The sequence below is a fragment of the Lemur catta genome, chromosome 9, assembly GCF_020740605.2.
Source record: "Lemur catta isolate mLemCat1 chromosome 9, mLemCat1.pri, whole genome shotgun sequence".
NCBI classification, from domain to species: Eukaryota; Metazoa; Chordata; class Mammalia; order Primates; family Lemuridae; genus Lemur; species Lemur catta.
Window position 1 is genome coordinate 59,711,850 of NC_059136.1, and position 14,132 is coordinate 59,725,981.

Consider the following 14,132-nt stretch of genomic DNA (forward strand, 5'->3'; position numbering starts at 1 on the left):
GCAGCTACGTTGCCCAAAGCATGTTCCTAAGAACACTGAGCTTACAAAGCACTCTTTGGAAAAGGAATTTGGGGATCAAAACGATTTAGAAAATACTATACACTATTATTTACTTCCTGGAGATTCACAATGCACATTATCACATGGAAGTTTCCAGAAGTCCTTTAATGAAGAAATGCTTAACTTTGTGTAATCCAGAGTTTCCCAAATCAACCTGACCTTAGAATCTTTTTTTTTTTTTTTTGGTAACATATTTCATAGAACATACTGAGAGAAATGGTCCTCTATGGCTTTGGGAAATTCTTTACAGAAACTAAAAAAAAATTAATTTTTTTACTTAAAAAAATTAAGTAACTCCTAGGATCAGGTGTTGGCCAACAAACAGTAAAGAGGTCAGTTGAGGGGTTATAAAGGCACAGACCCCATTTCTAATTCCAGCCCAACACTTTTGCCAGAATCTGAGTCTGCCTGAAAACAAGCAGCCATAAATTGTCCATTTCTTTCTTTCTGTGTGGCACAAGGTGTTGGGCACGCTGATTACAGTACAGAGCTGCACGTGGCCCATCAGGGGCCTATGTTTCTGGTACAAAGGCCAAGTGTTTACAGTCTTTTCCTCTTCTGTGACAATCAAATCATTAAACATCTACTGTTGCCTATCGCATGACTAGAGGCTTTTCAAACAGACATGACAGACCTTTGTTCCTAACAAAATAAAAGATAACATGTACAGCTTCTAATTATTTTCAGCAAGAATCACGCACACCAAGGGATCACACTACAAAAGCTTTTGGCTATACATGCCAAGTAATTTACAAGTATTACAGCAAGGACAGGGAAAGATGAAAACCAACAAGATTACTGGAAGGATGTAAACATTTCATCATTTGCATAATATATCATTTTTTAATCTTGTTTCCAGGGAATTTCACATGATATTTTGAACAAAAGACAGGGAAAACAGGACTGTCCAACTGTAGGACTGGGCAAACTTTTGCCAAGTCCTGCTGGGATATAAACCACATTCATACCTCAATAGCAATTCTCGCAAAGCGATACTGCAGAGAGGCAGGAGGCCTCAGTAACACCAAGCCCCTCTCAGCTGCTGGCTGGCTAGACAGCATATCCAGCAAGCCTGTCAAACTAACAAACCCCAGGGCTTCTCCACAGCCAACAGCCATGGAAAAATCTCCCTGAGTGACAAAGCCTAGGAGAGCTCTGGAGCAGTGCGAAGTCACACTCGGAAGAGGGCCTGACCACAGCCCCAGAGTCAGAGCTTCCTGCCTGGCTGCAGGATCTCCCACTGCCAGGCCCTCAGAACTGGCACGTCCCCGCTTCTGCCTTCTCTCCATTTTCTTCTTCTCGTTCTGTTTCAGGATCTTGCTCTTGAATGGGTCACTGTGTTTGGATTCCTGGGGCCCACAGTAATGCCGATCCTGACTGAGCTGGAGGAAGTCTTCCTTGGCTGGAACACAGATCATGGTGTGCGGCTCAGGGCTGCCCTTCCTGAGCAGAGACAGGCTGACCCACACCAGGGCCCTGGGGAAGTGGTCCACAATAGACAGGCAGGCGTCTTTGGTCAATTCTTGCTGGCCTCTGCTGGGAGCTCGCCGGGCTGCCCGACTGTCCCCAGAACTGGGCCCACACCAGGCTGACAGTTGCTTCAGTAATTTTCTACTCCTACATGAAGTTGAAGACACACATTTGAGGATATTTTGTTCAAGGAAATAATATACAATTAGAATATTAGACATTGCTAGAGTTAATTTGATTTTTTATACTATATATAAGAAAGTATCAAAACAATTTTTAAAAATTAAAAATATATTTTAATACATTTTAGTAATGATAATTTTCTTTCTCTGTGTCTGCCGTTCTGAAACTGAAGGACTAAACATTTAAGAAGTTGAAAACAGAGAAAAATAAGACACTTAGATAAAATTTAGGATTGTCTTTATTTATTTTTTTTGAGACAGAGTCTCACTCTGTCACCCAGGCTAGAGTGCCGTGGCGTCAGCCTAGCTCACAGCAACTCAAACTCCTAGGCTCAAGTGATCCTTCTGCCTCGGCCTCCCAGAGTGCTAGGATTACAGGCGTGCGCCACCATGCCCAGCCAAAATTTAAGACTGTAATTACAGTGAGAAGATGAGAATAAAAAGAAGCTAATATTTTAATGAGAAAAGAAACTTTAAGAGATAATTATATATAAAGTAAGAAAAAAAGATATGAAATTATGAGGTTACTATAGAGAAAAATAAGTATGAGGCTAGAGGGAAGAGTACTTTTTAAAAATCAGAGCACAGAGGGCTGCGCACGGTGGCTCACACCTATAATCCTAGCACTCTGGGAGGCCGAGGCTGGAGGATCACTCGAGCTCAGGAGTTCGAGACCAGCCTGAGCAAGAGTGAGACCCCATCTCTACTAAAAATAGAAATAAATTATCTGGCCAACTAAAAATATATACGCAAAAAATTAGCTGGGCATGGTGGCGCATGCCTGTAGTCCCAGCTACTCGGGAGGCTGAGGCAGTAGGATCTTAAGCCCAGGAGTTTGAGGTTGCTGTGAGCTAGGCTGATGCCACGGCACTCACTCTAGCCCGGGCAACAGAGTGGGACTCTGTCTCAAAAAAAAAAAAAAAAATCAGAGCACAGAATATAATGTAGCTTATAAGCAGAACTTAGCCTGCAGCAGTATTGTGAGTAGGACACATTTTACATAGTAGCCTCTAAGGCTAGGACAATATTACATTGAATGTGTTGCTAATCTACCATTAAATTCATACAATTCAAAAGGAACTAGAAGAAATCTAATTCAGTGATTTAAAGAAAGAATGCTTGTTCAGACTAAATAAGTCAGAAAAAAACCGCCTTGGTTTAGGTCTATTGATGACAGTACTTTAAATCATTTCATCAATTACTACCATGCCCTATATCAAATATTAGTAAGCTATTTCCCTCTATCAAACATCAAAAGACTGGCTTTCCTTTCCAGAAAGTCCATAAATTCACTTGGGTTTTGCAGAAAGGAACAGTGAGAACTTTTACATCCTGTAGCCTGTTCAATATTAAAATAAGCAACCCAAAATGTGTCCAGAAGTCACCTACACTTACCTAAGAATGCAGAGTTGACTACCAGTGGCAGCAACATGGTTCTTACTGACATCCTGGTCTATTACCCTCTCAGCCGCTGCCTGGTCTTGACACTCTGTGTCCATTACTTCTTCGGACTCCGTGGAGTGGTTTATGGATGTGCCCACTTCATCAGATAGCTGAGTTTTTTCAGGCATGGGAGCACAAGACACCTCATATCTTAGGTCACTCTCCTCACCAGGTGGAGATGAAGCTACAGAAGATTCTTTGTGGGCCTGAACTCTCAACTCCCAGTCTTGAGTTAACTGCTCCCAGGGACAGCAGAAAGGGGCCAGAGTGCCAAGCTTAACATAGTTGGGTCGTTTGGCAGGAGGGCGTCTAATGAAAAACAAAGAGGAGAACCAATGTTGAACAATTTAGTATTGGACAATTAAAATAATTATGGCCATCTCTATAAGCAAACACCAAAAAAAGCTTTCCAAGAAATACATGACAAAGAATAATAAATAATCAATTCTATTGGCCAAGCTTTTATGTTTTCTTTGGTCTTTAATCGATAATGCATCCATCTACAATGAAGCCCCATGTGGCTACTGAAAGCTACTAGTAATTGGTGCTCCTGGAGGGGTGCAATGCTGTGCCTATATATTTACAAGGTTCTAAGTTCAAGATTACAGTGAAGTTTATCTCTCTCTTGACCTCTAGTGATCCAGCTGCCCTCCTCAAAGACAATATCATTATCAGTTTCTTATGTATCCTTCCAGAGACATTTTATGTACGTTCAAGCAAATATATACATATTTCTTTCTTTTTACTTATTTTTACATAAATGGTGGCATACTAAATACAGTACTTTTTGCTTAACTTCACATTTTTCATTTAACAAAATATCTTGGAGATCACTTTATATCAGTACAGAAAGCTCTCTCATTCTTTTGTAAAAGGTTCTGTTATCTTATTCCACCATCTATATACGCCCTAATTTATTTAGACTGTCCTCTACTGAAGGACGTTTTGGCTACTTTCAAGTTTTTGTTTCCACAAACAATGCTGCGGTGAATGACCTTGAACATGTTGCACGTGCACAGGTATGACCACAGGATGAGTTCCTGGGAGTGGAACTACTAAGGCAAAGAGTGTTGGCTTTTCAATTTTGACAGATAATTCTAAACTGTCCTCCCCAAGGGTGATACCAATTGACCTTTCCAGCAACATATAAATGAAGTAGAACCTTTGAGAAATACTACAAGCTAGTGAAAACCAGGCCCTGATCCCAAGAAGCAGGTAGTGGCTTGGCTTTTGGCTATTCTGGCCCAGAGTACTCTTAGCAGTCCAAGACTACATCTTCAGGTGCTCTGCTCTGGAACAGCCCACACATTCCTTCCCTCATTTACTTCTTACCATGTGTTGTATCCTAGGACACAAATGGAAATGAACCTATAGGCTTGATCAAGGGGGTTCACTCTTAGCTTAAGCCTGTACTCTCAAATTTGAACCTCTCTGGAGGTGTACTAGCCTCCTAGGAGAGGCAGCTGATCACACACTCCCAGGTACTTGCCTTACCCAGAGACCTTTCAAAATCTGAAGGGATAACCATGTATACCCATTTCAACCCCTTGAATAGAAAACTCATTTTATTCACAGCATATGTAGTGCCACAACACAGTGCAGGAGAACACAGTATTCCCACAAACTACTTTGAGTTTTACTGATCTATATGGAATAAAAAGTACGAAAAGTAGGATTTGAAATTATAATTTCTAAAGCTTAAAGAAAAGATAATCTAGAGAAGTAGAGACAACTCCTAGTTCAAGATGAAAAAGATAATAAGAACAGGATACTAAGGAGACAAGACATAATCTGAATTTTGGTTAGGCTTTTAAAGAAAAAACATCTCTTTCATCCCAGAAGAAAGGTAAATACAATTTAAACAAATTCTCACAAAATTTCATATATAAATCAAAGAGATATTAGGTCACAAGGTAGAGGGGGGTACTTGCCACATACCCTCTGCTCTCAGCATACAGCAGTACTAGGTGAAGTGTGAGAATACAGATGGTAGGAGGTAGGGGGTGGGGGTCTGGGGTCAGAAATGGCTTACTGTGTTGTACAGCAGTTTCATTTTTTTACACTAATATAAATTCAGACAAGACTGGAATAATAATAACAACAATGACAATAGCTAATACTTATTGAGCACATGCCATTGCTGTTCCAAGTACGCTATAAATTTTAATTCATTTCATCCTCGTGCAGAGACAAGCTAGGGTTTTCACTGAATTTATTTTCTCTTCTTCCTGAGCACACTGCTAGGTTACATGTCCTCATTTTGCTTGTGGCTGGGAGAATCTGAGTGGAAGTGACATGCTCACCACTCCTCGGCCCAACTCATATTCCTCCAGGGTCTTCTTCCCTCCCCCCAGCTGCATGCAAAAGACCCCTCGGCCCTGGGGGAAATAGTGAAACCACAGGACAGAAGGTGCCCAGATCTCTGAAACCCCAGCCCCTGGTCAAAAACACCACACTCAACTGTTCCACAAGTGAAAAATAAAACTTTTATCACGTTAAGCCACTGAATTCTGGATGGCCTGGTTGCAGCCGACTCTCCAGCATCCCCATGCCAGCACCTAAGTTGACAGAACACAGCGAGGAAGACCACGCAATGGTCCTGAATGGTCTTACTTTATTAACACAAATCTCAACTGGATGCTCTCATACATTTCTTACAGATCTCTTATATTTCTCCAGTCAATTCAATCTTCTACTCTCCCAAAAACTGTTTACATCAATTCTTCTCCTCCTCTTACTGCTGGCTGCTAATCTCCCCCTCTTTTTCCACAAAGACAGTCACAATCAGGAGAGTGCTACCTAATCTCCCCACCACAGAATCTAACCTAACCTACCTAAATCTGTGTTCAGATTTCAGAGGCAGCCTAACTGCCTGCTGTAGTGGAAGAACTGAACCTGACCCTATCAGATGCCACCCTCTCCTCCCTGTTCAAGGGCTTTGCTCTTGTATTTTATCCTCTCTCCCCTTTCCTGGGTGCCCCCCACCAGCCTAGAAACATTGCTTCCATCAAGAATATAAGCTCCATGAAGGCAGGGAAAGACTTGTCTGCCTTGTCCCTGCTGGAGCCCCAGTGCCTAGAATGGTGTTTGACACACACAAGCTCTAAATAAGTATGTGCTAAATGAATGAATAAATCAGATAAATATGTAAAGATGTACACAGGAAGATGTTTACAGAAGCACATAGCAAAAAAACTGGAAATAACCTAAAGGACCACTGATAAATTACTGTACATCCACACTGCAATCCTATGTGACCATTCAAAGTTATATTCGGAGCAAGAGCTGGCAGGCTATGACTCACAGACCAAATCTGACCTGCTGTCTGTTTTTGTACAACCCATGAGCTAACAATGGTTTTTACATTTTTAAATGGTTGGAAAAAAAACAAAGTAATAATATTTTATGACACATGAAAATTATACGAAATTCAAATTTGAGTGTCCATAAATAAAATGTGATTGGAACACAGCCATGCTCATTCGTTTATATGTGATCTGTGGCTGCTTTTGTGCCACAATGGCAGAGCTGGATAGTTGCAACAGAGACTGCAGGGCCCACAAAGCCAAAAATATTTATCATCTGGCCTTCCACCAAAAAAGTTTGCCAATACTTGGTTTACAATCCTATTTTTTGATATGGAAAAACTATCCATAATGCATTGTTCAATGAAAAAGGCAGGTTTCAAAATGGTATACACAGTACCATCCTTTTTTGAAAAATTTGTATCTATGGAAAATTTACATGAATAAAAAAACTTTAAAAGAGTGAGAAATAAGCATTATTGTCAATTGTTATTTAACAAACACACAGAAGACCCTCAAGTACATATTATACACATGGCACAAGGGTATACAACCCATGATTACTGCCCTCAAAGAGGTGGTGAGCTAGCAATCCAGCAATGTATTACCATTTATTCACTCACTCATTCATTCATTTATTTACTCATCCATCACTCTACCAATGGTTTAAAAGCCAGGCACTCTGTCTCTGTGGTTGCAGCAGTGAACAGGAAAACACAATTCTGCCCTGATGGAGCTCACAGTCAAGGAATTGCAACATTCAATTACTCAGTTATTCTTCAGACAACAAATAAAAGCTATTAAGCCCTACTATGCAAAAGGCACTGGCTAGACACTGCAGATGCCATGAGAGAGTTTCCGTGCTTCCAGGAGCCTACAGTTCAGTGAGAAATACAGGTTCCTGATGATAGAACATAGTTCACAATATAAAGGAAATAAAGGCTGGGTCATGGCTCACACCTATAATCCTACCACTCTGGGAGGCTGAGGCAGGAGGATCACTTGAGGTCAAGAGTTCGAGACCAGCCTGAGCAAGAGCGAGACCCCGTCTCTATTTCTAAAAATAGAAAAATTAGCCGAGCATCATGGCATATGCCTATAGTCCCAGCTACTTGGGAGGCTGAGGTAGGAGGATCACTGGAGCCCAGGAGTTTGAGGTTGCAGTGAGCTATGATGACGCCACTGTACTCTACCCAGGGTGACAGAGTGAGACTCTGTCTCAAAAAATGAAAGAAAAGAAAGAAAATAAAGCCCTTCATTGGCCACACTTCCAATGAAAAAAGAAAAGTCTAGATGGATAGATACTAAAATATAAAAACAATGCTTATGTCTCTGGATGGCAGGACTATACCAGTTTATAAAGTATTGTTATATATTTCTATAGTTTCATTAAAATTATATAAATATATTATTACTTCGATAATCAGTTTTTTAAAAAACACAACTTCCATGGGGTAGGGATCTATTAGTAGGAATCTATTAACAAGTGTCTGAAACTCACATCCAGTTTAGGTATACTCCAGGATCGATGTAAGCAAATAACCAGAAGGGTTTGTACAATAACCCAGATGGGCCTATAAAAGCTGACAGACATAAGACAATCTCCTGACTTAAGTAATATCTTCTTAATTACATCTCAGTAATGCTGAACTCGAGGAAAAGTCTATAAAAACTCCATATTATAAAACAGGAGTTACCAAAGCCATCCCAAACACTGTTGGCTAATTTGAGTACGCACTTCTTTTCTCCTTAAGACATTATCAAACTAGAGAAGCCAGTTTCTTACCTTTTATACTTTTCAAGAAGATTCTTAGCTTGCTCTTCAGCAAACAGAATCCCAGCAGGGCAATCTGGGAAATCACCTGGAATGTTAGGTGACCTTTTATACTGGGAATGTACTACAGCCTCTTTTAATCCTCCAACTCTTGCACCTCGATAGATCTAAAAGAAATGTCAAAAAGTTATTGTCAATTTACCAACTTAAAGTGGAACTGCTTAATTGTTTATAAGGGAAAAATGGGAAACAGCCTAAATGCCCATCAAACGGAGAATAGACTAATACTTTATGGGATAATCCTACAATGGATTACCATACAATAATAAAAATGAATGAAATCGAGCTTCATTGATCAACATGGGAATATCCTGATGTCAAATGAATATGGCAAATTGCAAAAGCATAGATACAGTGAGGTTTATAATAGTTTTAAAACATGTCAAATAGAGTTATTTTATTGTCAAACATATACATACTTAATAAAGCTATAAAAATATGCATGGTAGTAACAAACATCAAAATCAGAATAGTGATTGTTTTAGAAGGAAAAAGGGACATGAGATTGGAGAGAGGTACACAGGGCACTTCCAACAAACCTATAATGTTTTATTTCTTAAGCTGGATGGTGGGTAAAGGGTAGATAGGTATTTATTATTTATTATATCACTATCTATTCTTTTTTGTATGTTTTAAATATTTCATAAGAAAAAAATTAAATAGAATGATTTAAAAATATTTCCACTCCAAAATGATTAATTAAACATCCTTTGCATGAGGCATGCTAAAAATTAATCCCCGGCATGAATCTAACAGTCTTACATGCCTTTTACACTCTCTAGCACCAAAGTCATATTTAAAATAACCAGGAAGAAAAAAGCATTAGATTTTAATAAAATTTTTAGCTGCATTTGATAAATAGGAGTACATGGTTTTAGTTAACATTTTTTAAAAACAAAAAATGTATTCTATACATCTGTAAAAGTTAAGTCCTTTCCTTCTAAAACAAATTTCTTCAAGTCAAAGACCTCAAAATTCTATTACCACTACTATTCAAAATTAAAGCTACTTTAAAAACCGCAACAATTCACAATATGTCAGCACAGGTCTTATCATGGGAACCTCACTCTGGGGACTATATGTATGATGTATCTTGTATCCAGGGTTATAGCTCTAAGGATAGAGACATACCATTCAATTTCTAAGTTGTATAATAAAGTCTAGAACATTATCAGCACTTAGTATTGATTAGGAATGTATTTTAAATGTTGCAACTATTAGTCAAAATCAAAAAGTAACTTACAAATGGAATCCAGAAAGCCATGCCCCATCCTTTTGGGAGCAAGACATCCCAGCCACTTCCCCAGCCCAGTCGGTCTTCACCAGTCACTTTTCCTGGCTGCTGAATCAAAAGTATAGGTATCTTGGATTCACAGGGACCTAAAACAAGCTGTGATCCAGGCACCAGCAATTCACTTCTCATCCGGTTTAAATCCTAAAGTGGAAGAAAATAATTCAAGACAAACAACCCTAGTCTTCTGGAGGTTCTACTGGGTCCCCCTAATAGCAGCTTTAGAAAGGTAAATGCTCTTTTAAAGAGCAAGAAAAAAGTTTTCAATAAATAAATAAATGCAAGCCATTTCAAATATAAGGTAATCTTTCTACAGATAAAGATTTTCCTCTATACAAGTGCTTTGGTAGAAAATGCCAAATTATCTTAAATATGTTAAATTTGTGCTAGAATATACCACATGATCCAGAGTTATAAAATGATATACGTTCATTCTGCTAATGTCTTATGTCAAGATTAATCTTTTGGCCGGGCGTGGTGGCTCATGTCTGTAATCCTAGCACTCTGGGAGGCCGAGGCGGGCAGATTGTTTGAGCTCAGGAGTTCGAGACCAGCCTGAGCAAGAGCGAGACCCCATCTCTACTAAAAATAGAAAGAAATTATATGGACAGCTAAAAAATGTATATATAAAAAAATTAGCCGGGCATGGTGGCGCATGCCTGTAGTCCCAGCTACTCGGGAGGCTGAGGCAGGAGGATCACTTAAGCCCAGGAGTTTGAGGTTGCTGTGAGCTAGGCTGATGCCATGGCACTCTAGCCTGGGCAACAGAGTGAGACTCTGCCTCAAAAAAAGAAAAAAAAAATGATTAATCTTTTATTTTGATACTATGTCCCTACATTTATTTTGATTAAGATTTGTTGGCATGAAGTAAAAAAGGAATAAACAAATGAAAACTTCTCAAGGATGTGCAATTGGAAAAATACCCTGGCTCTTGAGAAAATTTCTCACCAGGTCTTAAAGATTTAAAATAGAAGGTGCTATAAATTACTGTTAAGGAGAATGTAGGGAGTAGATAACAATGTCCTTTCAGACTTTTCTTGGAGCTGTAAAAAGAGATTAACAGGTAGGTAAGAGAGCTATCACTCAATTTAGAAAAACTGTACAAGAGACTGCCTCCATGCTATGAGGTCTAACTGCTACCTCATGAATGCTCTTCAAGCCAGGTCCGAGTCCTAATTTTTTTTTTTTTTTTTTTTTTTACCTTTGCTTGAGTTTCTACTACCATCTCTAAGTTGGTAATTCCAAAATATATATCTCTTTGGCCCTGACTTTTCCTCCTCCTGGGAAAGAAACCTGTTTCCTAGGCCTCTGCTCCTCAGGAGTCCCACAGCCTCTTAACTCAGTTTACTCAAGACTGACCTCGTCATCTCTCCCACTGTACCTGCTCTCCTCCTGTGTTGCCCACCAAACTGAATGGTGCCACAATGCACATACTTCACTCATTCATCCACCCAAATATTTACTGAGCACCTCTTATGTGCCAGCCACTTTTCTTGAACCAGGGAATACAGCAATGAACAAGTTAGACATGGCTCTGGCTCTCTTTAAACTGAGATTCTAAACCCAAGCTAGAATGTTAGTATTAATAACTAATCTACACGTCTCCTCCCTTCTTACCTCCCACTTTCTATCCAACCACCATGTCTGGTCAATTTTACCTTCCAGGAATAGGTATTAAACCCCAACCCCTCCACTCCTGCCACACTGCCACAAGTCAGTCCCCCATCATGTCATACCTGGATTATTTCGAAGGTCTCATTTAAGGCCATCCAACCCCACAATGCTCTCTCCAGCTCCTCCAGGCCCATCCTTACCCCCAGTCTAGTCCCCCCTCCACACTACTGCCGGAATGAAATCTCATCCTGTTGTGACCCGCCTTAAAACCTTCAAGGGTGCCCTATATCCCCAGTCCAAATCCTTCAGATGCCTCAGGGTCTTTTATGCTCTGGCTCCTATTTATCTCTTCAGTTTCATTTCTTGCCCCACCCTCAACTCCATGCTCCTGATTTACTGGGAGATTCATGAACACATCACCCTGTTTTCAGGCTGGGCCCCTGCACACACTGTTCTCATTTCCTGCAATCTTTTTTCCACTGCAAACTTGACCCTGCCCCCGAGAAGTCTAGTTAATTCTATTTCCTGCCTGAGACTCAGCTCAAATATCAGCTCCTCCATCCAGGAGGCCAGCCTCAATTTCCCCATTGTGGGCTCAGCACGCCTTCTATAGGCTTCCTTAGTACGCTGTACTTCTTCGATCAGATCCCAGTGATTTATCTCAGCACTTAATACAATGCCTGGCCCTGGTGGGAGCTCAATCACAGTGAAATTAAAGACAGAGAACATTTAAGAAGAAAAAAAACAATAAAAGAAAAACATATTTAAACCATGAGATCATCATTTCAAAAAACAGTTTTGTATTCACTTTTTCTAAAGATTATTCTTATTTTATCCCTAAGAACAGGAAAAAAGTCACAATATGTATCCTTATTCTTAGATTTTTACCCTTAGGTAATAGATAAGATCCTTATCTTATTCTTAGATTCTTATCCTTATTTGTAGATTACCTCTAAGAATAGGAAAAAAAAAAAATCACAGTATGCATCATGAGTAAGGTATCAACAAGTTGTTTGAAAATAAAAGCAAGTCTATGGGATTCTACAAAGTATGAACCCTTTATGGTCTCTAGAATGACAAATTTAACCTGTCATTCAAGACTTTACCAATAATCCTTACACTATTAGTTACCTGATCCGAGATTTTATTCTCTGTGACACTCTTACAGATATCTTGGTTCCAGATAAAGCTATGTGTACATTCCACAGGCACACCCTCCAGAAGCAGCTGTCTAACTTTCTCATTATCTAAGAAGGAAAAGAAATAGCCTTCAAACCACATCCTTTAGATTAGTGAAGTCAAACTCTAAAAGTTGGCAGTAGAACTTTTGTTATAAGAAAATATTTCATAGGCATTTACTTAACTTCTTTAGAAGAATTTACTTAATAAGAAATTAAGTTATTCTTATAGTTGGTTTCATAATTTATGAAATAGCAAAGGTTCCTAAACTTTTTTCTTTGATATTTATTTTTTGTATATGAGATGCAAATATTATAATATCAAATTATCTCTATTTAGCAGTCCCCAGTCTTTTTGGCACCAGAGACTGGTTTCATGGGAGACAATTTTTCCACGGATGGCGGGCAGAGCTCAGGCAGTGATGAGAGTGATGGGGAGCAGCTATAAATACAGATGAAGCTTCGAAGCTTCGCTCGCTCTCCCACTACTCACCTCCTGCTGTGCAGCCCTATTCCTAAGTTTCACAGAAGACAATTTTTCCACCGGCGTGGGGGGCGGTGGGGGCGCAGCTCAAGCGGCAGGGTGGCCTGGTTCCTAACAGGCCATGGACCAGGACCGGTCCGTGGCCCAGGGGATGGGGACTGCAGCTCTATAGAACTGCCTAATTTCACATTTAAGATAATCAAATTCTAGGCGCCACTGCAGAGGTAACAATTCCTTAATAATATGCCATATTATAAGCACAAGCCATATTTTAGCCACTGGCTTCAGGACTTTGTATCATTCCTAACCCAAGGGTGGTGAGCCAACAGGTATCATCCTCTTCTGCCCCATATTTCAAGTCTCTGATTACTCATTTTTATTGAACTATTTATTCCTTTCTGTAAAATGAATTTTTTATTCCTTTAAAATAAGCATATTTTCTGTGAAACATGGTATTTCACCCTTTTAAATACGCCACACCATGCTAGAAAGTACTCTAATAAAAAGCAGAAGGAACTTCTTCTTGATGGAAGAGACTTCCTACATGTGGCCATTTAATCACTAGGGGAAAAAACTCTTCCAAATCTTATTTTGTTGGACTGAAAAATAAATAAAAAAGTTAGATAATTTATGAGTTTGGGTTATGGTTCGAAAATGCCAACACAGAAACATCACTCAAAGGCACATACCTGCGTGGGTCTGATGGCTTGAAAAAATGTAAATTAGAAGTGACTGGGCCACAGTGTGACAGATTTCAGGGGAGAACAATGCCAGAGAAAATTAAATTGATGAAAATATCTGAAATGAAAGCTGCTTAATTAAAAGCCACAATGCTTCAGCGCACTGCTCTTCCTCATGGAGATAATAATCAACAGACTCTCAAGCGACAGTGCTGTGTGCTGCACAAGTTCACATGGCCTGTCTAGGAGCAAATAAGCTCCCTTTCCAACAGGGGTGGTCTGCCCAGAGCGCTTTCCTGTGGAGTGCTGCCACAGTTTTGAGTGACAGAATTGGGACTTTATTCAGACTGAGCTGCAGACAAAAGAGATGGCTGATACTTAGTGTATAAAGGCACAGGAAAGCACTACCTCATCTTTAAATATTCTAAAAAATTATCATAAATAGATAAAAGAAAGTAGATGGTATGCCCAGACAATGGAATACTACTCAGTGCTAAAAAGAAATGAGCTATCGAGCCATGAAAAGACATGCAGGAAACTTATATGCATATTACTAAGTGAAAGAAGCCAATCTGAAAGGGAATCATACAT

General features: G+C 39.6%; 1 protein-coding gene across 1 annotated transcript in view; it reads right to left on the reverse strand.

The window, feature by feature from the left end:
* Positions 1–880: 880 nt before the first annotated feature.
* POP1 (POP1 homolog, ribonuclease P/MRP subunit) overlaps positions 881–14,132 on the reverse strand; it is a 31,697-nt gene continuing 18,445 nt past the window's right edge. Inside the window, exons 12-16 of the mRNA XM_045560709.1 lie at positions 12,331–12,446; positions 9,538–9,729; positions 8,247–8,401; positions 3,108–3,464; positions 881–1,677 (exon numbers count right to left, since the gene is read on the reverse strand). Coding sequence (XP_045416665.1) covers positions 1,023–1,677; positions 3,108–3,464; positions 8,247–8,401; positions 9,538–9,729; positions 12,331–12,446 — 1,475 coding nt within the window. The 3' untranslated portion in view covers positions 881–1,022. The remainder of the gene's footprint in view (positions 1,678–3,107; positions 3,465–8,246; positions 8,402–9,537; positions 9,730–12,330; positions 12,447–14,132) is intronic.